This window comes from Falco naumanni, chromosome 1 (assembly GCF_017639655.2).
Source record: "Falco naumanni isolate bFalNau1 chromosome 1, bFalNau1.pat, whole genome shotgun sequence".
Classification (NCBI taxonomy): Eukaryota; Metazoa; Chordata; class Aves; order Falconiformes; family Falconidae; genus Falco; species Falco naumanni.
In genome coordinates, this window is record NC_054054.1 from 32,428,939 (window position 1) to 32,451,749 (window position 22,811).

Consider the following 22,811-nt stretch of genomic DNA (forward strand, 5'->3'; position numbering starts at 1 on the left):
CAGAGGGATGGGGTGGAGAATCTGAAAGGAATGTAATACTCAAGGGTTGAGATAAGAACAATTTAATAGGTAAAGCAAAAGCCACGCATGCAAGCAAAGCAAAGCAAGGAATTCATTCACCCCTTCCCATGGGCAGGTAGGTGTTCAGCCATACCCAGGAGAGCAGGGCTCCATCATGTGTAACCAGTTACTCAGGAAGACAAATGCCATAATGCCAGATGTCTGTCTGTCGTGCCTCCCCCTTCCTTCTTCTTCCCCCAGTTTATATACTCAGCATGACGTCATATGGTATGGAATACCTCTTCAGCCAGTTTGGGTCACCTGTCCTGGCTGTGCCGCCTCCAGATTCCCGTGCCTCTCCAGCCCTCTGGCTGGCAGGGCCTAAGAAACCTAAAAGTCCTTGATTTAGTATAAACATCACCCATCAACAACTAACAACATCAGTGTCCTATCAACATGGTTCTCACATCAGAGCCAAAGCACAGCGCTGTACTAACTACTAAGAAGAAAGATAACTCTGAAACTAGGACAGTTTGTCAAGACTTGGGGTGCAAATTTGAGAGACAGTGTCACTGCCTAATTAGTCAGTTATTTACTTCTAACGTGTTGTCTTTTTATGTAACCACCACTGCTAAAGTATTCATTTGGTGAGCTACTGTGTATGATCTGTCAATTGTTAGGTTTTTACTTCTCACTGGGAGGCTATTACTGTACATAAGGTGCTTATCAGCAGAACATCAGGTATTGACAGCTGTGTAAAAAATTAATTCTCTGCTAATAAACCAGTAGGGGGCATTCCAACTCAGTGTCTTGTATGCCTCTTAATATTTAATGAAGGATGTGTTGGATTTGTTGGCAGAGTGCACCTTTCTTCAAAAGGTGTTTTGTAAATATCTGCAGTTCCTTCAAATTGGCAAGGTAATGCCAGAAAGCATTAGGCTTACTATTAAAGGCCTCTGACATTAATAAGGAAGAGCCCTCATTTTGCCATGCTTACATTAATTATATATGCTGATCAGTACAGAACATGAGTATTGTATTGTCTATGCTTCTTTAAAACATACTCCGTGCAGTTATACTGAAAACTTCCAAGTCTCTTTAAGAACAAATGAAAAAGACCCGGATTGTTCAAGGTTCTGTCTGAATTTATGGCTTCTAAAAAGGAGTCTCCTTCTGATCTTGTAATTACAGTTTTTAAAGCAGTAATTTTATAAAGCCTTTAGATCAACCTGTTCTGTATATTTGCTTGAGGGTCTTAAGCATCACTTTAGCTTCAGGCTGGTGAATTATTTGTGGTAAGGGAGGCCTGGCCTGTTTTTCAGAGTATGCTGTAGCCATTTTTTGCTTTTGCCTACTGTTGCTTCTTGTCATGACAACTTCATTCTCCCATCAGTGGTTTAGCTGAAATATCAATAGTTGGGAAGTGTGCCTCTTAGTTACACCAGTGGAAGCTCTGTTGTAATTTTTAAGTTGAAGTTAATGAATTCTGTTATTTATTAACCTAAATTTCTATGCGCTTTAATTTTCATTACATCTTGTAATAACTATAGGTCATCTAGCTGACTTAAACGTAATTGTTTTAAAAATAAATTGAACTATAAGCGATTGGTCTGCAGTGATAACTTTTTTTGTATCATAAGTTAGAAAGTAGGCTAGCAAATACTGTAGAAAATACTAAGGTAAAAAAGGCATAAAAAATCTTTCTCATCTTCAGCGTATTTCACTGACAAGCTTAAACAGGTTTTCAGTTAATTTTAAAGTAAAATCTGAAACACTGGATTGAGAGGTTTGGTTTTGAGCATCTATGTTTATACTGTAAAGGTGTTTGTTCTCATTAGGTACAATGAAGCAAATCTTCCATATAATTGCATTAGTGATACGTGACATTAAAGCTTAATTGGCTTATTTTAAGTATCTTGCACATCAATTTCTTTTAGATTGTGAAAATTGAAAAGGTCATGAGTGCAGTTTAATATTCCAGGGTGAGAGATTTCAATTTTAGTACAATTTGTAGAGAATTAATTAGGAAACATGACTAAAAGAAAAAGGATGTTGAATGCAAATTAGGTTGTTCATTAGAGTATAGAAGCTGAAGCATCTTGAAGTATTGTGGAAATTCGATTGCATATTCAGTAAGCACCTTGATTTTTTTATTATTTTTATTTTTTAAAGGAGAAGCTGCAGTAATTGTTCTCCAGGGTGGAGACTTAATATTAAGGCACGCTAAAATAAAACGTACTGCCTTTTTCCATGGAGTTCTGTTAACTCGTATTTTTGTTTTTCAGGAGATTGATGAAGCCTGCAAGAGGATAAAACGTGAAATTGATGATTTAGGCCCTGAAGTTGGTGACATCAAAATCATTCCATTGTATTCCACCCTTCCTCCGCAGCAACAGCAAAGGATTTTTGAACCTCCCCCACCAAAAAAACAAAATGGAGCCATAGGAAGAAAGGTAAATAGTACACTGTCTTAGTATGCTGTTCAGTAACCAGCTATTCAGTTAAATGGGCAATTAAAGGAGTTTCAGCTGTTTTAATTATATCTGGACAGCAACAAGTAGAAGGTTGGATTTTTTTTTTGATGAAGCCTTAATGCAATATTTTACCACATTAGATTTTGTAGATAATTTGCAGGTTGTTTCTCAGTGCAATTCAAAATGTCTTCTGTCCGTAAGGCCAGAGTGTTCTAGTAACAATGGGACTGAATGGCAGTGGCATTTGTCTTTAAGTTTCTTATGAGAAATACAGTAAGTCAGATTAAATACTGTTTGACAATCATGTGATTTACATGGAGGGATGGGATTTGTTTCCCCTAAGTAGTTACTCTGACACATGCTTTTTTTGGAAACCAAATGGACTCTCTCTTCAATAGATGTTATCAGGCAGGTTTTGTCTATTTCTCGAGGTTTGTGAGAAGGTGCAAGTTAAAACAAGGACATTGAAGTTAGAGATTCATGTTTTCTGTAGTAGTGAGCAAGGAACTGTTGTTCTTTCAGTGGGCAGAATGGATTGAGAAACTGAAAAACTTGAAATGGCACTGGTAAATGTTTTTCATAAAACTAATAGCTCGATTCCTGAAAGCTCGCATAAACCACATAGAAACTATGTGATTATTTCTCTAAAACTGAACATTTGGAAGGATTCTTGTAATAGAGCTTCCTCAAGTTAAGCAGAACTAGTGCTCACACAGTTAAGATTTTGAAGGTCAGAGCTGAATCATACTATCTGCTGTAGGCAGGGTATGTTCCTTGGTTATTTGCTTTTTTGTGCAGTACAATGCATGTAGAATACTAGTGACAACTTTCTGGCATTCTGGAAGAATAAATCACTTAATAAATTTAGTGAAATGATCCTTTTCTTCCTATTGAAGTTGATTGCAGAAAGCATTTGATCTGAAATCATGAAACTAATGCTGCAACAAGATTGTATTAGCAAATGACTTGAATTGCTTTTCAGTGGTGAACAAGTGATAGTTGTGTATTTCATTGAATTTTCTTTCATGTTTAAAACTGTGCGCTTCAAAATAGGCATTTTCTGGCTTTTTTGAAAAGAGGCTAACAGGTGCAGTGTGTAGCTTTCACTATGTTGAGCTCACAAAGCTAGTACCAGTGTGTGAAGAGGAAGACATTCTCAATGTAGCAGCTGTTTTACCACAAGAAAAATTTCCATGCTTGAAAGATATCAATTGTAGGCAAAAGTAGGCACAAAATAAATAAGCAATAGATTCAGGCCTACAAAGCCATTATATGTATGGAGTTTTTTTGTTGTCTGTTGTTTTTTAAGACTATGTTTCTTCTTGGTCTGCTTTAGCTGAAATGTTATGGCTTCTGTGTTTGAGTTTTTATCTCCATAACAAATAGCAATGAGTAAAAGTGTGTCTGTGTGATACAAATTTATTTAAATGTTCTTCTGGTTTCAGTTAGTCTCAGTGATCAGGACATGTAAAGTAGGACTGTGTTGCTGTGCTTCCGCTATCTTACAAAATGTCTGCTTTCACACTGTCCTATGGGTGTTGGACCCAGGGTTTAGAACTGCTGAGGAGAGAGAGCTTGCAGGAGGTCTGAATCATGTCAAAGGCTCTAATGGTCATAAACACTAACTGAAGAGCTTGCAGTATCTGAATAGGTATCTCCCAAGCTTTAACTTGGTGAAAGGAAAGTAAGATACTGGAAGTTGTGTGGCATCTTGCAGAAGTAATAATGGTAACAGCTAGTACCGATTACAGCTTGGTAACTTAGCACGTTTTTGTCCTCTTAGCTGATCTTGTCTAGCACATCTATTATTGCAAGAAAGCTTAAGATAAAGGTAAAAAATTGCTTTCGCTAGTTACAGTTGTTTCATTTATACGGTGGAGGCAGATAGAGATGACTTAAGGAGCTTTTCTACTCCATGTTCTTATTTTATCCCTTTTTTCCAATCTGTGTTCTATTTTCTGATTCAGGAGTATCAAGCATATATCTATAGTGCATATGTATTAACTAGTCAATTTTTTTTTATATAGATACTATGTATATCTTACTCTTCAAAGTAACTTCTTTAATTTCAGACTCTGGTGTATAAGCTCTTAATCTGATATTTAAAAACATCTTTAATGTAACCATTTCAGTAATTGCAAAACTAACTGCAGTTAAAGCTAATTAGGTACAATTTGTTATTTTACATAGTGCTACTTTTATTTGTTTGACTTCCAAGTGACCTTGCACTTTGATTTTTAGACTGGAAAAATACAGCATAATTTCCTCATTTTTTCTTGGGATTTTACATTCTTTAATTATGGATTTTAAGTAATATGACATTAACAAGTAAGATCTGTACTGCAACAGAATCCACTGTGTAAATAACTTTTTTCCTTCTACCTTTGGAAAGTTCTGTATGATTTCAAGTAGAAGTTCAGTAAATTCAAGTACGTGTTAGATTGCTGAACCTTTGTGGACAAAGCATAGTAACAGTATTGAGTTGTTGGTATTGAAGTGTCCTAACAGAAACTGGTGATGAAAAGCAGGACCAAAACCTTTTGACACTGCTCTGTAACTGGTATTTGAAGAGGCTGGGTATGGACATTTCTGTACTTTGGTAGATAGGGGAAAGCTGAGACATTTTACATAAGGCATACTCTTGACAGCAAGCTGAATGTGGATTGGCTACCCTTTGAACATGGGAGTGCTAGTCTAATTTGCGTATTTAATGACCTGCAACTTTTAAATTAATATGTATTGTGCTTGTGTGTCAGCACTTAATTGCATTTCTGTTGGTGGCTTTTATCTCTGATTAATCTGTGTAGGTTACTTGTGAATAAAAGATGTACAGGATTTTTTTTTTGTTGTTTGAGAAGTTCTAAGCACATAGTTTCAGGCTGGAACACCTTCATTTCAAAATTTTTTCCACCGAAGTATTCGGGCAAGCTCAGACCTTAAGTCTACTTAAGCAGAAACAAGCTGAGAGTAATAAGCAGCTGTCTGGCAACATGGTCAGCCAGGAAGAGGAGAAATCAGCAGGGTTATCAATCTGATCCAGCCACTGTCTTCATTATAGTTCTGAACAAAATGTTAGGGGTCTCAGATTTTAACTCCTAAACTGAAAACAATGATGACAGAATGCTCTGAAATTTAAGAGGTGAAAGGTAAGTAGTTTTGATGAAACGCTGAATGGGTTTTGGGTCTTTCCTGAGGTAGTTGATGGAACTTGCTATTAACGTGTGATTTAATGTGGTCACTATTGGGATGAGAACTGATGTTATAGACTGTTACACTGCATCTCTGGGCATAAAATTTCAATGATGGTGAATCAAGTCTCAGAACTCTGTTACCACCTTTGCTTTAATTTTTGCATGAGAATTCGGAAAGTTCACAGAAACTTCAGAATGTAGGCTTAAAAATATGTACAGATGTTTAAGTATCTGGTAACTTACAAAAAAAAGTTGAAATTAAATATATTTTTGTTCAGGATTTTAGCTGGAATGCATTGCTAACTGCTTTATTCCAAACAAAGTAAAAAAATTACAGTAATGATGATTTTTAAATAATTACAGTTACCTAATGTTTGATTTAATATTATTTAACTATTTACCCTCTTTAGGCTTTTTAATTTTTTTAAAAAAATGTTAAAAGCTGAATTAACAGATTATGCTATTTTGTGCCAGAGATGTGAGAGAAATTTTGAATTGTGTTTAAGTAAAATATTTGCTCTTCTGTTTCTTCTACTCAAAACTAGTATTTGTTTTTAATAGAGACATAGGGAGCAGAAACTGAGGGGAAAAAATTGCTCTGATTTCAATAGAAGTTCATCTGGCTGATTTCAGATTGTCCTGTAAAAGTGTTGGAGTCAGCTTTGGTAGTTATTGATGAAGCAAAGGAGAGTTTGCTGAAAATTCTTGGTGCAGAGACTTAATCAGAGCTCTTGATTTTCAGGACAAAGTAGTTTCATTTACAGTCTTATTTTTTCGCAGGTTGTTGTGTCCACTAATATTGCTGAGACTTCATTAACAATAGATGGTGTTGTGTTTGTGATTGATCCTGGCTTTGCAAAACAGAAGGTAAATACTATTTTGTTTTCTGGTTCTTTATAGTAGGGAAGATACTGGAATGTGGTTTGCTCAGGTAACTGCCCTTTGTAAACACTGATAGGTTGTTTTTTTCCCCAGTTGAAATCTTGAGCTTGGTTGTTTTGTTGTTAACTTCTGATAGGTTTGCACTTAATCTGCAAACTTTAGATATTTAGAGCAGTTGGAAACAGTGCGGTACAGAATAATTTTATTTTAAAAAAAAAAGAAAATGTAAGGATTTTGCGAGTTGGGTCTAGAATATGGATTTCCTAGTTACTTTCAGAAGAGAGGTTTTGTGCTGTGTATCTGTGCTTGAGAATGCTCAAGTAAAACCAACAAAATGTGGAAGTAAGCTATATAGCCTTTTAAACTTTTGTAAAATGATATAACAGAACATGAGTACAATAAATTCATCTTTGTACACAAGTTTCAATCACCACTTAGACTGAGGTTTTTTCACAAGTCGTTCTTATACCCTCTGTAATAAAGAAATACAGTTTTTGTACATGTTCTGTACCTATTCACACCAGGAGGGTGTTAAAATATGGACCAAAGAACATGGTCAACTGAAACTACTATCTGACTACTGCTTTACTTTTTTACGGTATGCTTTTTTCCATGAGTCCTGTTGAGTTGGCAAGGCTGCTGTTTATGTATGACTGCAGTGGACGTTTTACAGTATATTCCAGCATATATTTTGTACTATGACAGTCTGCATGTACCCTTGAAATACAGTCTTGCTTTGTCATTGATCTGATTTTTACAGTTCTGTTCAACCTTAATGCTAGATTTTTCTGACCTCTAGAACATGATTATTCAAGCTTATAATTGTATCAAGAAAACTTTTTTTCCATGGAATTATTTGAGCATCAAGAGTGCATTTAGCACTCTGTAGAACAAATTGGACACATTCCTTGTGCCATGAAAATCTTATCTAAAAATACACACATTTAAGGAGGACAGGGAGCCTGGCAGGAGTTAACAAATGAATAAAACTTAAATGCTGTTCTCCAGGCGCTTGTGTTTGAAGTGCTCTGTCACTGATCCAGAGGCTATTGTAGTAATTTTTTTTTCTCCTTTCAAATACATACAACTTGTGATTTCCTAGTCAGAAACTGTATTTGAAAAGAAGTTTAAAACAGGGTATTTTTTTGTTGGTTTGGGGTTTTTTTTAGATAGTTGTCTTTATTCCTGAGTGGTGTTCATTCTTTTCCTTTCCTGCTCTGATTCCACTTACAAATAGGTATACAATCCTCGTATCAGAGTGGAGTCTCTCTTGGTGACTGCAATTAGTAAAGCTTCTGCTCAGCAGCGAGCTGGCCGTGCTGGTCGTACTAGACCAGGCAAGTGCTTCAGGCTTTATACAGAGAAGGCTTACAAAACTGAAATGCAGGTAAGATAACTTTTTTTAGATTGCATATCTAAGAATATCTGATCAATACAGGTAGTTGAGTGCCGTGCTGCCGAACCAAATCAGAATTTGAATGCTTGTGTAGTTTGTGTTTGGAAGAGTAAGTGTTCTGAATTTTCTGTTTCTTTTCTGTCCCCGGCCCCAGGACAACACATACCCTGAAATTCTGAGGTCTAACTTAGGATCTGTAGTATTGCAGCTCAAGAAGCTTGGTATAGATGATTTGGTGCACTTTGATTTTATGGATCCTCCAGGTATCTGCTTCTATTTTGTCTTGTCTAAGTGTTACATTTTGACTTCTGAAATCTTTATGTTGGTGAATATTTTATATAATAACATGGAATAAAGTCTTTGGGTTTTCACTCTTTATATTGTAATTGATAGGAATGTCTTTTGTTTATCTTAAAATTTAGTGCTCTGTGTCTTACTGGAGCAAGCTTTTTATGTTTCTGTCTACATTAACAGCCTCTAATGTACCCAAGGAATCTACTGAATGCCTCTTACCTGCAGAGGATAAGACAAAATTATGGGCATTAGAAAATCTATTACTTGATAAGGTGTTGGGTTTTTTGTTTATCACCTTGATTACACATTCTGATTGTGCATCAGTTAAAAACTGCCTGTAAAGAAATTAGCTGGCATTTTTGAAGTTGAATACATGGTTTTGGCTCAAACTATAAAGGTAATGTGCATCTCCCTTCTAACAGAGTTAAATGTTCTTGTATACTTTAAAAACAACTGGGTTATATTGCTAATTAGAAATGTAGATCAGCCATATATAAATATACTAAAATTGGTTGTTGTTCCTCTCCCCCTCAAAAACACCAAACCACCAACAAAACCCAAATCAAAACAAAAACCACTTAAATAGCTCTGCAGAACAGTTGCATTCTTTGTGCTGTGCAGCATATATAATAGCTTAGCAGGAAGGCTTTTGGATTTCCTTCTGTTTTGCTTTGTGGGTAAAATATACACTTGCTGTGAGGAATGCAGGATTAAGAGAACGTTCTTAGAGGCTCAGTTTTGTGAAGGTCTATAGATATCTAAAGTTGACATGACTGAGATTTTAGAACTGTATCAATCTGTTTTTGTATGGAACAAGGGAATGCATCAGTGCATGGGAGGATGTGATATTACAATGATACTGAATATGTCACAATGCCGATACTGAGTATGTCACAATGCCACTGCTATCTGGATTTTGAAAAGCAGTAATCTTCAAATATTCAAAGTTTTTTATTCCGTTAAGAACTGTCTTAAGTGAGTTTCCCACCCCTGTTGCCCAGTACGTTCACATTCAGATGTATATAACTGAATTTGGTAACAATTTTGTGTTAGGAAATCAGCTAAACTGAGAACAAAAAAATAAGATGGCTTATAATACTCTGTGCTTCCTCATTTTTTGCTAATTCATAGCAGTTTGATTAATGTGCCTATATAAATGTATTTCCTTTCAGCTCCTGAAACTCTGATGAGAGCCTTAGAGCTTTTGAATTACCTTGCTGCTTTAAATGATGATGGAGACTTGACTGAGTTGGGATCCATGATGGCTGAATTTCCATTGGACCCACAGCTGGCTAAAATGGTTATTGCAAGTTGTGACTACAACTGTTCTAATGAGGTCCTATCTATTACTGCCATGTTGTCAGGTAATAGCAGGGAAAGAGATACTAACCAAAATGCAGATCTTCAGTTTGGGGAAAATTGGAGTTTTCCGCATCAAAAACATAAATATAAATATATCTCTAATAAATCTAGCATTGTTTTTAAAACTTCATGTGGGGGTTTAACGAATCATTATGGGTTTATGTACAGGCCTTGAAGCTTATGAATAGTAACATTAATAAATTAACATGCATAAAAATGTCAGACAGTTTGCTCCTAACTTTAGTTAAAAGTGTGATATATGTACATATATATATATATATTCAAGTTGCTGGGGGTGGTGGTGGTGGTGTGGAAATCAGACTAGTGGAATAATTTTTTTTAGGCTCATAGTCAGGACCAGAAATGTCAGCTCAACCACTCTGTTTTTAAGGCAGTAAAATCTATTTTGTATTGTGCATTCTTCTGCACTTTGATAAACCCCGGTATTTCCAAAAGGAATGATACATTTTTCAGTCATTAAGTGGCAAACCCTGTAAAACAGTCATTTCTTTTAAAGGGAAGAAAGAAACTTTGGGAGAGGATTTATATTTGTAAGAATTAATTTGTGTGCACAGCTGTACTTTGCTGCTGTGTTAATGTGAATAGCACTGCGTCAGAGCAGCGCTGCTTGTTGAGAGAGCTTGATGAGATTTTGGAAAAAGGTTACCAAGCAAGCCTTGCATTTCATTTCCCGGTTAGGAAGAACTGACTTGGTTTTATAGTTCCTATACTGTCAGAGGACAAACAGCAAGATTTAGTCTGTTATCAAACGGGGATGTTCTTACTCATAGCTACTCTTTTGGGTGTGCTATTTTACCAGGCTTTTCACAATGCAGATGTACTGGTTACATGCTTAACTTGGTTGAATAGAGAAAAAAAAAATGTTTTGGCTAAGTGTAAAATCTGTTGCTTCAGTTTAGTCTTACAGTATATTTATGTGAAAGTTTTTAAGAACAAGCTATAATGTTTGTTGCAGAGTTATGATTGTTCAGACTCAGAGCAGATGGGCAGGGCAGAATCTTAATTTTTTTTAATTAAATGGTAGACTTAATTGCGGAGGTGGTGGTAGGTTGGTGCCTGTCTTTCTCTTCCCTTCCCCCCCTCTTCCCCCAGTCTATACTACAGAACAGTAAGTCTAGTATTTTTGTCTGGGGTCCTAAACTGATTTGTCTTGCTCCTTTTTCTATTTACCTTTTCTCAGGCCATGATGCTTTTTTGTTTTAAGGCACAGTTAATGTCATAAGTAACTTTTTTTGGGGTGGAGTGGATTGAAGATGGTTGATGTATGGCCTGTAATGAAAACTCTGCTCTTAAAACCATAGTCTTCATATTTGTGAGGACTATTTCCCAAAGTAAACTTGAACACTTTTTTTAAAACCAGTGGCACGGCTGTATGTTATGGCGCCTTAAGTCCACATAAAGATTTTCAGGCTCTGGATAGCAATTCGTGGGGTGTGAATAGTTTGGACTGAATGGCAAACTAGGTACCAGAAAAGAGGCAAGAATAGCATTGAATTAATGAGCAGATTAAATGATTGTACTTCATTTTACAAGCGCCATGGTATCTTGCTGTGGGGTAGAAAGTGCTGTTGCTTATTCAAAAAAGTGAGTTAAGCCAGTGATAGAACAATTTGGAATTTGCTTTGATTAGTCTCTTCGAAATTAAAATACACTTTATATTATCTCTGTTTTCAAACACAAGACCCAAAATACAGGGTGTTTATTTTGCACCTGCATTTTCATTTTCTTTAATGCATTGATCTTAATTTGTTACCATGTGATTCACTGTTGCAGTGTGTATTTTTCTCAAGTTTCAGCTAGTATTCAACTCTGTTTTTGAAATGTGGTGTTCTGGGGCTTTTATGGGAATTTAAGAATAAAATAAAGCAAAAACACACCACAAGAAGGCCCTCATCTGTTAGGGACGGATGGGATACAAAGAGATGCTCTTGTGAGATTGGGCTTTGATTGGTTATGAGAAGACTAATGTAGTCTCAAGCAGCTGGAAATAGACAAAGGATTTGTAGCATCTTACTTAGCATTAGTTTTATTGAAATTTAACCACTTAAATTACATCTACTTAAAACCAAACTGACTTTTTTTCTCCTGTAGATCTCTATAAAGTGAAGATCTCTTGTAACTACTTCAAACATCTTGTGAATTAGTTTTGATATTACAAACATCTAAGAATGTTGACAGACCATTAAGTTGGCTGCAATACTATTTGTGATCTTTGGTAGACTGTATTTGGAAAGGGAATGTTAAAACACAATTTTTAAAATAGTCAGACTGAGTCAGATATATGTAAGAAATACAATGACAGAGAAAGGTCATCACATTGCAGTTTTTAATTTTTTTTTTATTTCAAGTAGTGCCAAAGGACGGTTTAACCTTCCACCACTACCGCTACCATCACAACGTTTAGACGTAATACCTTCATTCACATGTTTCTGTATACCAGTGCTGATAACAATACCATCTGGGGAAGAGGACTTCACTTTACTAGTGTGTTCTGTCTAGTAGCAGACTTGTGATAAAACTTGTGTGTGTTTAGACTGTGCTAGTGCAGTACAGTTTCAGAACTTCCTTCCTAACTCAGTCCATAAAGGCTTTCTGAGAAAGCAGATTTGCAATTTTTGTTACGTGGGGTACTAGCTCTTGGTAGAGCTATCAGCACTGGGTCTTGAACTAAGATCTGTTTAGCCTTCCAGTATACATAGGCAATATTGATGGCCTTCAGACTAGAGATTTTGATGCCTACATATAGTTCTATTAAAATAATCAGGTACTCTGTAGCTTTGAAACCCTCTTGTCTTACAGATGTGGTTAGGTGTTGATGTACCAAATCAAGGTAGTAAACAGTCCAAGATGCAGTTGGAGGCCATCCTGCCCTGCCCTATGCTCTGTGAACTGACCTAGCTAGGCCTTGTTCCTCTATCTGTGAATGCGTGACTCATCGATATGGGCGTTTGTGTTGGGCCCATACCAACCTTGTTTAGTCCCACAGTGTTTTGTTCGCCCCACGGAAGCAAAGAAAGCAGCAGATGAAGCCAAGATGAGGTTTGCCCACATAGATGGAGATCATTTGACGTTGCTGAATGTCTACCATGCTTTCAAACAAAGTGAGTATGTGCCTGTTTTAGCAAAATTATTTGTAATACTTTGTGCTGCCAGCTTTCGTTCCTTGGTTCCAAGGACAGTTGAAGGCTTGAGCTTGTTTTTTTGAGCTATTCTATTGTAATCTTAAAATATTTTTTTTTGTTAAAAGTATGTAAAAGCGTTATTCAAGTGCTGCTTTGCTCTAGGGGGGAAACAAAAACAAAAAACCAGCCAAGAGATCATGTAATAAACTGATGAGTATGGAGACAAGCCAGGCTTTTAAATCAATGCTGGGTAACCTTGGACAGAAGGAAGCAAGCATTCTTATAATTAAGAAATATTGGAAGTTTGCTTTTTGCCATTAATTATAGAAGAACCTGCGTAATTGCTTAGTAATTTTTCAGAGAAAGCAGTGCAGAAAATACTGTGAATTTGGAGAAGGATATGTTCCTAGAACCAAACCCTTTTTATTCCTAACTTTTTAATACAGTTAGGAATTCTGTAATAAGGCCTTGGGATGAACTGAGAGGCAAAGGGGTCTTGCATCGAGAGCTTAGGGCCATATGATACTTTCTTTCATTTACCTCATTTATGTGTATGGATTTTAGGGAAAATGTACAGTCCTCGTCAGCATAGCTGAAGTGCGTTTTAGCAGCTTGAAAAAGGCAGGAATGAAACATGTGAAGCTAGGGGTTCTATTGAAAAATGACTGCATAAGCGGCAGTCATTTTTAAGTGACTTATCCTGGTGGTAAGTGAAAAAGATTACTCTTAACTGCCAACCAGGTGAATCAGGTCCTCCTGTTGCGTTTTCCTGTAAGCAAACAAAAAAGCAACAGCCTTTTTGCCCTGAGTAAGAAGAAACACAAGTTGGGGCCCCTTTCTGTTGCAGCTTTGATATAGAAATGTTGCATTGAAACATTTTAAAACTGTATCATTATGTGGAAAACCAAAATAAGAGTATCTCCAGAGTAAAACTGCAGACAAAAGTCTTCAAAACTGTTTAAAAAACAATAGCTGAAAAACTTCTAAAAAGCTGTGAATCGGAGACTTCTGTTGGCTGGTTTTTTCTGTTGGCTTTTTAGTATGTCTTGCAGACATTTTGTTTGTGCATGTTTCTGAAAGCAACAGCTTTCATGGTGAGGTTACTGAGGGGTGGAATTGTTTGGGGAATAATCTTTGCTCACTTTCACTGTGACATTGAGTAGGTTTTCTGGGATTCAGGATCAGAAGACAAAATGCTGCTTCTGTTTATATCTAGAACAATGTGAAACAGTTATGAGTCATCTAAAACGCACATTTCAAATGGCACAGAAAGTAACATGCTATGGTACTTCAATTATGATTCTACTGTATAATGTATAAGAGCTTCTGCATTCATACTTCATTTTAAATACAGTCTGTAAAATAAAATGCTGAACTTAAACTTTCCTCAAATTACGTAACCTTCCTTCCCAATGCAAACTAAGAATAGTTTCTGTCTGTACAAGATATGCATTAAGTTTTAATTTTTTAAGGCTGGTTTTGTTGGATTATTAAAATGAGATTAATAGAGCATCACTTGGAAAGTAACAGAATTGGTAGGGAGAACTGGGTTTCCTGGAGTTAAACATGCAGGGTCTTATCCTGACAGAATGGCTTAGGCTTGCTATCTTAACATATTTCTTATTAGAGCTATCAGTAGTAGAAACAGTAACTTAAGAGTATAGATGTCTGTTACTGATGCTGTGTTTTACCAGTCACCTACATTTACTTAAACTTCTGTGAGGTGTCATGCATAGTATTAGATTAGTTTGTATAGCTCTTAAATGAAGCATTCAAGTAACAGTTAAGGAGGGTTTGGTTTCTCAAAAATACAGTATAATCTTCTTGTGTGTATTCTTTGCATGCTACTGTTAAAGATTGTGCAGGGTTTCTTAGTCAGTTACATTTTAAACTGCAAGTTTGGAAGATGATTTTTCCAGTTTCAGGGCATGGTTTTTTGAAATACGCAAAATCCATTGGTGTGGTATTTCAGCAAAACATCAATGATTGTGTGCATATATGTTGGTGAGGGGGGAAAAAACCTACTTCTGACCCCACGCTTCCTGAATAGAAAACAATTTTGGCAAGTTATCTAATGCAAGAAATCAACTGAATAAACTAAGAGCTGTTGTAATTTATAAAAGTTTATGGATATCTCTTTTTCTGGTTCATCTGACTGATCAATCGGTTAGTAGCTCTTTTATTTGCTTGTTCTAATTGGATGAAATACTCATTTTTGATTCATGTTTTTTCATGTTGCAGATCATGAGTCGGTTCAGTGGTGTTATGACAACTTCATTAACTACAGGTCCCTGATGTCTGCAGACAACGTACGCCAACAGCTGTCACGAATCATGGATAGATTTAATTTGCCTCGTAGAAGCACAGACTTTACCAGCCGAGACTATTACATCAACATAAGAAAGGCATTAGTTACTGGGTATTTCATGCAGGTATGTGGGTGTTCTTATAGGAAGCATAGTTCAATGTTTACATTGCTTTTTAGTGTTAGTGTGGTTGTTAAAATTAAAATTTTCTGAATGTTACTTAAATTATATATGGCTAACTACATTACCACTTAGTCTTTGTCAGGTTGCTTAGTTACTAGTCAAGTAGTACATTCTTTAGTCAAATCTTATTTGGAAGAGAAGTTGTAGGCAGTCTTACTAGTATCAAAATACTGTTCTGGCATGACCAGTCAGGAACTAAATACTAACTTCTGAATAGCTGAGGAAGTAACTTCATAAAACATTTCAAAGTAACTGCAGAACATGTAGTTTTTACATGATTCGTATTCTGATACAAGTAGGAGAAGTATAGCTGCATTTAAGTATTAATTACAAGTTATCCTTATAGAAGGAGAATATTTTCTTTTGCATGTTTTATAGTTTATATATTTAATATGTATATTTATATTTTAAATCTTATGAGTTATGAATTCTAGAGCAGATCTGAAATCTCAAGATGTATGCTGTTTGTAACTCATCTGCCCCTTGAACCAGGGTGGTATGGAAGCCAGTCTCCATTGCTACCTCCTGGTGCTTTGGTTTTCACGTTAAGCATGTGTCTAAGCTAGAATGCAGGCTGCATTTTTTTCCTTTGGAATTTTTTTGGAGGGGGTTTGGTTGGGTTTTTTGAGCATAGTCTCTTCGTACTGTGGGGTTTTTTCTCTTCAGCATTCATCCTTGAGGCTGGAAGAGTCCTTTTGCAAACTAGTGATACGGAAACTTTAATGGGAGTGAGTCTTCTCATGGACTCCGGACTGTTGTGATAATGTTTTTCCCAGCCAACATGCATTCTGATGCATCTCAGTAACGCCTTTGCTAGAGCCTAATGTCTCGCTTCTGGAGAACGCAACCTTGTTATCCTAAAGAGGCTGAGCAGTGCCCATGGCATTTCTCAATTTTTCACTTGAGCTGTGCTCTAGGGGTATTTGAGCACAAAAGCGTACCAGTTGAAAAGGGAACCACTGGTCAGCGCTGTGCAGGTTAGAATGGCAAGCAGTTTGACAGGCATGCACTTAACACATCCTGACTGGAACGCAGACTTGGGTAACCATGTGCGTTGAAACGGCCCTGCCCTCTGCTAAGGAAACAGTGCCTTCCCTGGGGCTAAGCCAGCCAGTCTGTGACAGAAACAAGTTTCTGGGTTTTTGGAAAACGAGAGTATCAGTGTCAGCAACTGCATTTCACTGTAATGTAAATAGCAGATTAAGGCTGTTGCTGCTTTTAAATATTAAAATGGTTCTAAAGATTTGCTGTAGCTCCTCAGACAAGCCGGCTAGTTGTTGTGTTGAGCCCTTGCTTTTGGGGCATGATTTCTTCATCTTGCTTTAGTACACATTCCCATCTACACCCTTAATTCTGTAAATGGTTAGAAAGACAAAGAACAGGTCTGCCCAGCAGTCATTGGTGAGTGCCAGCTGGTTGAGGCAGGTCAGATTACCACAGTTGCACTTTTGTTTGGCCGTGTACTCTATGGCTTCCTTAATTTGCTTGGACCTATAGGAGGTCATGTCCTTGGACATGTTTGTGCACTGTCGGTTTGCTTTATGTTACTCGGCATGAGACTCTTCCTCTAATAGGTATTTTCCTGCTGTGGATGTGGAACTGCACTGTTGGTACAGGTAGCTTTTTGGTCTACTGCTCGGGAGCTAAAGATCTGGCTTTATATTTTTGCTGTGAACAGAGTAGTCGGCTCACAGAGATGAAAATTGAAGTCTCCTTGGGCTTCCATGATCAACAGGTGATTTACCCACCCCCCTCACCCAAAATGCCTAACAATTTTGGGCTGAATCAAGAGATAGCTGTGGTAGACCTGTTGAAAGCATTTGGACTGGAAGCCATTTCAACAGCTTCTCTTCTCCTTTGATGTGTTTCAGCCCATTTTATTTTGAGTTTTTTTGACTAACCTCCGTGATAGTGTGATACCTGTTTGACCTTGAACTCTGTACCTTCTGTCATGAATTCCATGTTGTTTTGAGTAACCTTCAGTAGAAAACTTCTAAATACTCAAAAGCTATGTTATGTACCGGAAGCTGAAGTATTTAAAAATGTAGTCTGTATGCAAATTGTACCCTCTCTAAGCAGATACTTAGGCTCTGGCGCTTGGGGGCTCTTGTTCAGAAAACCTGAGTAATGAAATACATACATCGTTCTTTGTCCTCTTAGTACAGAACATGTGTGGAATTCTGTCTGAGCACTTGCAAAGTATGTGCAAGTACATTAGATAGTCTCTGCATGTAATGTCCCAAGGCCTGTGAGCAACACATGGCAGAAGTGGATTCTTTGAACTCTAGTAGAAAAAACAGCAGAAGCCATTGTTCTGAAATAGTTCTTGATGACTGCATTGTTTTATACTTTGTTTTTAGTACACCCTGCAATTACCAATCATAAAATCTTCCTGTGGAAATTTCTGTACTGGTCAAGATGTGGTTGAAGTTGCAGTGCAGGCCTATATTAACTACTGAAATAGTACTAATTATATAATTAGTACTGAGTACTGTAAACTGCCTTCAGCTGTGTGTCAGGGGCTGATAAATGTGCGGTTTCTGCTGGTGACAAATCACTTCTTTACCGTTCATATATAAATACAAACTTGAACTTCAGTAAATTTGCTATAGATAAGCAAAAGGGAATAGTAGAATTGTTTAAAACTGAACAGTTCTGTGTGTAGAAGAACTTCTGGAGGTTAGATACTGGCAAGAAGTATCTTCTAAAATTTTTGTGCTGTGTCCCCAGTTTCTTCCACTTCTTATAATGGAAAACTTACTGGCTTTTTTTCAGTAACTGTTTCTATATCACACATCAGAATATGTGAAGTATTTATAAAATAGAGCAAGAGTGACACTTGCAAAATCACTAAGGAACTGCTCATTGAAAATAAAATAGATCAGAGAAATACTGCTTTCACAATACTTAGACATATCCTGTCTTAAGGGATAGGGACTGGAAAATTGTACACCTATACAAATCTTAATTTGGCAACAAAACTCAAGAACTAGGTATAGAATATTTTTTATTGAACTATATAGAAAAACTAAGCTTACAATTTTTAAACATTCAGACATTTTTAAAGTGTTAATAGACATGTAGCTGAAACAACTGTATAGTAAAAAATAATTAAACTATGAGAAGTAAGGTAAGAAAACTTAAAATTGCATTGGAAAAAGCAAGCAAATGCCAAAGATGGGTCATCTTCCTTCTAGTGATTTTTTTTTTTTGTAACTGATATTGCCATCTGTCTTAAAGAACTTAAGTTTTTATCATTGTATTTCCAGTAGTGAAGGCAAAACAAGAATTGATAGTTGAAAATTTAAGTTAGAATTTAAAGGTCCTGTGGTGTCTTCAAATGAAGCTTTGGAACCTTTATTTGGAAGATGTGGCTTAGTCGCACACAGGGTCACTACAGAGGATGAAATTAAATGACTTGTGCTGTACAGGAAGTTACATGTCAGACAACAGGACTGCTAATCAAAATCTCCTTCTTGCGGCTACACCAGAGACACATGGTTTGGGTCCTCGAGGTTCAAGGATGTGTGATACATGATAAATAAGCACAGGTATACTTAAGACTTCAGAGGAGAGCGTGTCATTCTTAATAAAACTGTGTGACATCCTTGAAACCTCTGTTAGGAGAACTTGGAACTAAAACTTTTTCCTCTGGTGGCATGTGCCATGGTGGCCACCATGCAGTGTGGGTTTTCATGTTCATAAAAGCATTGCAGTTGTCTCTAAATCATCAGCAGGTGGGCTTTCCCAGTCTGCAAGGTAACCTGTTGCAGAGACACATCGGCTGTCTTGGCTCTTTATTGATCCTTTCAGTCACGTTTGTGTAGCTTCTTATGGTGTGCAGTCAGTAGTGTCAGTGACTTTTCTCTCCATTTACAACCCCATTCTTTGTTCGGGTAGCCTAATTCACAAACGTTTTACACAAATACATAATAGATGGACATGATTGAGCTGAGGGTTCAAGCGTGTTCCCTAGTATCTCTCACACTACCAATATTGATTGAAAAAATGAAGCCATTTCCTAGACATGCTTTGTGTCTTCATACTTTCATGTTCTTCATACTCTGAAAAACATCACAGAATCACGGGATGGTTGGGGTTGGAAGGGAGCTCTGAAGGATGTCTGGCCCAACCACCACTATATTGTATTTCACAGGCGCTGGAATTGGATGCTTGCTGAGGGTTCAGAGTAGCATGTGTATATGCTGCCTCCCATGTGTCCTTGTTCATTCCCTTTTGTCAGCCTTAGTGCTTGCCTGAGCCCGTTCTAAATGCTTTTAGCATATTGATCCTGCAAACCAATTATACCTTTAGAAAAGAAGCAGCATCGGCTTGGTCGGCTGTGCTGAAACAGCTCAGGCCAGGAGGGAGCAGGAAAAGGTAATAGCTGAGAGTTAGATCATCATTGTTTGCTATGGAGCCATTGCTTCACTGCATGTGTTTTGCGATAGTGCTGCCATTACTGAACCTGAAATTCTTTACTAGTCTATGTGCTAACAAGCATACTTAATAAAATTTGTAAACAGGATGAATATTGTGCTCGGTGCTAAGGGTAGCCCAGGACTGAAAGAAGTTAAAGTAGTATGTAACCACTTAAATGTGACTTAAATACCCCTGATATCCATGTTCTAAGGAAATGTTTTTTTCTTAATTGGTGTTACTCCAGTTGCTGTCCTTCCCTGGAAATTAAGAGCTAACTGTACTTTTCTGTAGCACTTGCTTTCTTTGCGTATGCTTAATTAGTTACTTCAGAATCTTTTTACGTGTTTACTTTGCATAATTCTGAACTATGAAATACAACTTCCTACTATCATTATAGATGACGTGGAAAAGGAAATTGTATGTATTTGGGAAAGCTAGATGAGAAGGCTTTTCTATTGTAATACATCTGAGTGAGACTGAGGTACTGCAAGTAAATTGTACTGATTTAAATTTAACAGCATACTGTTTTTTAGACTGAACCCTAAATAATTAATTCTTCTGTCCTTTTATAGGAAGAACAGAAATTGATAAAGCACGCAAATATTTTTGTATGGCATGCTTTTATTTTGATCTGAAAAATGAAATTGATTTTTTGGAGGGGAAAAAGCCACCATCCCCCCAATTCCTTTTTTTTTTTTAAAAAAAAAAAACAAAACAAAGCAAGCATAATCCCACAGCAACATATGTGCTGTGAGCTGTGATTGTGCTAGGTCTGTGACAGATGAGTTTCTAGTCTAGTCTGGTTTGCAGCTATACTGCTATTTAATTTTGCAAACATTGGATTGAGTTGGGTGAAATTAAGCCTAAATCGTTACAGACAGCGCACTGTTAATCTCCATTTAGAAGGGCCTGTGTTGGCTCCCCAGACTTGAAATAAAGTAGCAGTGTAATCTCAAAAATCTTGGGTGAAAAGATTCGCAGACTTTAAATACTTTGTTCCACTCCTAAAACATCTTCTGGATATTAATGTCATAAGAGAAGCACACTCAAAATATTTGTTACTAAGGAGATATTCTGACTTAAAATTTGAGGTAACTACTGCTTTAGAAATCCTGGGATTTTAATCTAATAGAATTTAATTTTGACTAGGCAAAACCCAAAAAAGATGAGAGGAATTAAGAAAACAAGAAAGTACACAGCCTATATTAAAGGAAAACAGCTAAGGATGATTAATAAAAATGTATCTTTTCAGACATCTTTCAGCCATTGTCCATCTTGCTTAATCTTTTTACAGTACACGTGTGTGTGTATATGTAATGAATTAAGTACTGAGGTCATCTTGAATTACCAGTATCAAAAGGTTAATTTTAGTCACCTGTTCTGTTAGATTAACTGTTCTTACAGAGGATATCTGTCTAAGGATAACTGTCTGCTTTACCAAATCTTAATGAGCTAGGTATCGGAGTATCTCAGCGAGGTAGGCATTATTCCCTTTCATAGAGCAAGAAGCTTAGTCAGAGAGAGGTTAATCGATTTTCGCCAAGGTCATAGCACAAGTGTGTTGCTGAACCTACATTTTCCAGCTCTGAAGCTCATGCTGTAACAAGACTGTTCTTATTTCTGACATACTAAACTTCCTGTTCTTACTGGACTGACATATTTTTTTCAGGCCCACTGTGTGAGAGGATTTGCAGAATAATACGTGCATCAGTTAAATTACTACTGAAACACTGCAGTAATAAAAACTTGAAAGGGTAACGTTGTGGCTTACAGGTCCCACAGTGGCTGCAGCAATGAAGTGCCTGAAGCAGATATCTGTGACTTTGTGTGGTCTTACAAACTTGTCCAGTAAATATTCCCTTCCAATATTCTGTTTGCATTGCTGTTTTTCTAATAATGGTTCTTCTCTTTGCGTGACGGATGTTTTTATATGTTGCTTGAATTGTGTATTAGAATATACACTTAGCATGGCAGTTAGCAAAAACATCTGGCATCTTCATTGTGACTATAAAAAAGAACCCTGAATTGTTGAAGTGGTCAAGTAATGTACCAAATTTAGATGAGGTTTAAAAGTTGGGATAGTGTATTTTGTATAGAACACTTAACAGTCAGCTTGAAATCACTTCATTTAAAAATTGCCTGTGGTAACGAAAGAATGTCTTTTTACTTAGGTGGCACATTTGGAACGAACAGGGCATTACTTAACAGTGAAAGATAACCAGGTGGTGCAGTTGCATCCCTCCACTGTCCTCGATCATAAACCAGAATGGGTGCTCTATAATGAGTTTGTCCTCACAACAAAGAATTACATCCGGACATGTACAGACATAAAACCAGAATGGTAAGCCAAAAGTTTTAAAACAATCATGACCTACTGTGAAGCACTTTTTTTTTTTTTTTTACCTCAATTTAAAAAAAGAAAGTTCCTTTCACTTTTCCTGATGCTGATATTATCAAAATCATTTGGGGCATGGCAATGGCATGGACTTGAGATCTTGTAGGTAACTAAAGGTTTTCTTCATGGATACTTGTTTCTGTCTGTGGGAACTGAGTGTCAAACTTGGATGCTCGGGCTCTGTATGCAGTGCACAGAGAGATGCTTGACCTAAACCCTGTTACTTCGGTAAGCCTGTTGGGGATGAGCAGCTTGGAGATGCGGTGTTTGGGGATATGTACTAGCACCCGCTTGTGTACCCAAGTTAAGAGGTACCAGTAGATGCCTTTGTTCTCAGGATCTAGGACCTCTCTTGGCAAATGTCAGTTTTTTCCAGAAGGATCTGAACAGGATTTAACACTTTCTTAAAACATGAAGGAAAGAGGTGGTAATACTAGTACAGCCTGTCTTGTCATAGTATTTATTCATCAATAGAGTGTATATCAAGGAAATTAGAAGCCTGATCCTCTGCAAACAAGCAGAGATCTGAATAGGCTTGCCTGTCTTAATAGCTGTACTTAAACTGCCAAGCTGTAAGCTTTGGGGACGTGGGAGGCTCTTCAATTCATGATAGAATTGTGCTGTTGTGTGGAAAGAGTTTAAAGATTTCTAAGCTGGAAAACAGAGCATACATATTGTCCGTAGTATTTTCGTGGAAAAATGTTTGAATCCTTCCTTGGAAATCTTTTTCTCAGCAAGTGCTGTATAGCTTAATGCAGGATCC

The 22,811-nt window shown here is 36.9% G+C and overlaps 1 protein-coding gene across 1 annotated transcript in view; it reads left to right on the forward strand.

Moving 5' to 3' along the window:
* DHX15 (DEAH-box helicase 15) overlaps window positions 1-22,811 on the forward strand; it is a 46,273-nt gene that overhangs the window by 22,485 nt on the left and 977 nt on the right. The window contains exons 6-13 of the mRNA XM_040588303.1: window positions 2,286-2,453; window positions 6,446-6,532; window positions 7,785-7,934; window positions 8,098-8,206; window positions 9,410-9,601; window positions 12,599-12,721; window positions 14,984-15,174; window positions 21,825-21,994. Coding sequence (XP_040444237.1) covers window positions 2,286-2,453; window positions 6,446-6,532; window positions 7,785-7,934; window positions 8,098-8,206; window positions 9,410-9,601; window positions 12,599-12,721; window positions 14,984-15,174; window positions 21,825-21,994 — 1,190 coding nt within the window. The remainder of the gene's footprint in view (window positions 1-2,285; window positions 2,454-6,445; window positions 6,533-7,784; window positions 7,935-8,097; window positions 8,207-9,409; window positions 9,602-12,598; window positions 12,722-14,983; window positions 15,175-21,824; window positions 21,995-22,811) is intronic.